The sequence below is a fragment of the Dioscorea cayenensis genome, chromosome 11 (genome assembly GCF_009730915.1).
Source record: "Dioscorea cayenensis subsp. rotundata cultivar TDr96_F1 chromosome 11, TDr96_F1_v2_PseudoChromosome.rev07_lg8_w22 25.fasta, whole genome shotgun sequence".
NCBI lineage: Eukaryota > Viridiplantae > Streptophyta > Magnoliopsida > Dioscoreales > Dioscoreaceae > Dioscorea > Dioscorea cayenensis.
Window position 1 is genome coordinate 3956787 of NC_052481.1, and position 1684 is coordinate 3958470.

General features: G+C 27.1%; 1 protein-coding gene across 1 annotated transcript; it reads right to left on the reverse strand.

The window, feature by feature from the left end:
* Positions 1-297: 297 nt before the first annotated feature.
* On the reverse strand, positions 298-1383 carry LOC120271437 (MYB-like transcription factor ETC3). The gene is made up of 3 exons (XM_039278116.1): positions 1311-1383; positions 666-732; positions 298-511 (listed from the first exon to the last, which is right to left on the reverse strand). Exons 1-3 carry the CDS (start codon positions 1360-1362, stop codon positions 352-354), a joined length of 279 nt encoding a protein of 92 aa, XP_039134050.1. The 5' UTR covers positions 1363-1383; the 3' UTR covers positions 298-351.
* Between the last annotated feature and the right edge of the window lie 301 nt (positions 1384-1684).

Genomic DNA, 1684 nt, shown 5'->3' on the forward strand with positions numbered 1-1684 from the left:
TGATATAGAAGAAATAAAAAGATAGATCTAAAAACTCTATAAATTAATTATTTATGGTTGTCATTGATTGTTTAATCAGAATAATTCAAAGCTTTTCAAAGGTGAGGGTTGTTCTCATGGTCTATCCATATTTTAAAAAAAATCATCTAAATAATGTTTTCTTGATTGACTTGTACTAAAAACCAACATGAATTTTTTTTTTAAAAAAAAAACCTCAACCATACACTCAACAATGATGCTAATAGTATGCAAAAGTCAAATGTCAAAATCAATTATAAATCATACAAAAAGGTTACTAAGAGATCAGAATAAGTAATTCATATGGAATAAACATAATAATAGCTTTTGTTCTTAATTGTGCATTGAGAACTTGAAAAATGGGCTAGGCTTGATGCAAATTGGTTTGTAAATATTTCTATTCTTCTCAATGTTCTCAATCTCTTTCATCTTCCAATACTTCTCAACTTCTTCGGCGGTTCGGTTTGGAAGCCTTCCTGCTATTAACTTCCACCTGATAATAATAATAATAATAATAATAATAATAATAATAATAATAGAATGTTCATTAGTATTTTTTTCCTAGAGTATATATTTTTCCCCTAAAGTTTTAAACAAAACAGTAAAAACTATTATTTTGATTGTAATTAAATGAGAGAGTTATGTACCTGTCTCCTAAAAGACAATAAAGCCGGTGAATCAAGTCCTCTTCCTCTGGAGACATGTCTCTTATTTCTGATTACGAAGAAAATAGATACATTTAATTTCTTAGTATGTTTATATTTTTGTTTGTTTTTATCAAAAAAAAAAAAAACATCACCCAAGATATTAAATCCATGAAATGTAGTTTTTCTTCAATTGTTACATTTTGTACAACATCCACTTTTAGTTGATGGCTAGCCCCTCTTCTATTTTGTTTCTGTTTCAGCCGTATTCCTCTTGTTGTTTGGTAATGTTTGTTTCTCAATTTAAATTCAATGTTTTATCCATTTTTTTAAATATATATTGATATTATTCTTGCTTTTTTCCCAAGAATAAAAAAAAACATTAATAAATTATTATATTATTTCATGCCAGTAAAACTCACCTTCAAAAACACTCTAAAAACAAAAATTAATTATCATAATGTAAGAAATATGATAATATTGTTCTCGTCTCTTTTTTCTCCGCTGATAATCAAAGAAGACATTTATGAGATTTTTCATAAATCGTCAATAAATTAAATATTTCCTTCAAAGGCGCTATGAAAACAAAGATCATCAAGAGCAAGAAAGGAAAAAAAAAAAAACAGATAAACATATTTAAGTAACTACCTTGAACCTCATCTTCTTCCATTCTCTCCTCTACTCTGTTTCTCTTTCTCATCTATATCAAACTTTTTCCTGGTCCGCAGCTTTTATAGCAATAAATGAGTAGATTGCATTGTGCTGAAAAACAGGATAATTAAATATGGAACTTCATTGTCTTCTTGTTATGGTTGGCCACTCTATATTTGCTGCTTTAAAATCAGTCATAGTCTGTGCACGTGGTACAGTTTCTTAGTTAAAATCTTTGTTAATTAGTTCAAATCAATGTTCCACTGTGTATTGGAATCTCCTCTAAAATTATTTACCTGAATGAAAAACATGTTTCTATGTCAATAAAGTTTGTTCCATTTATTTATTTTAATAAATATAATAAATATATA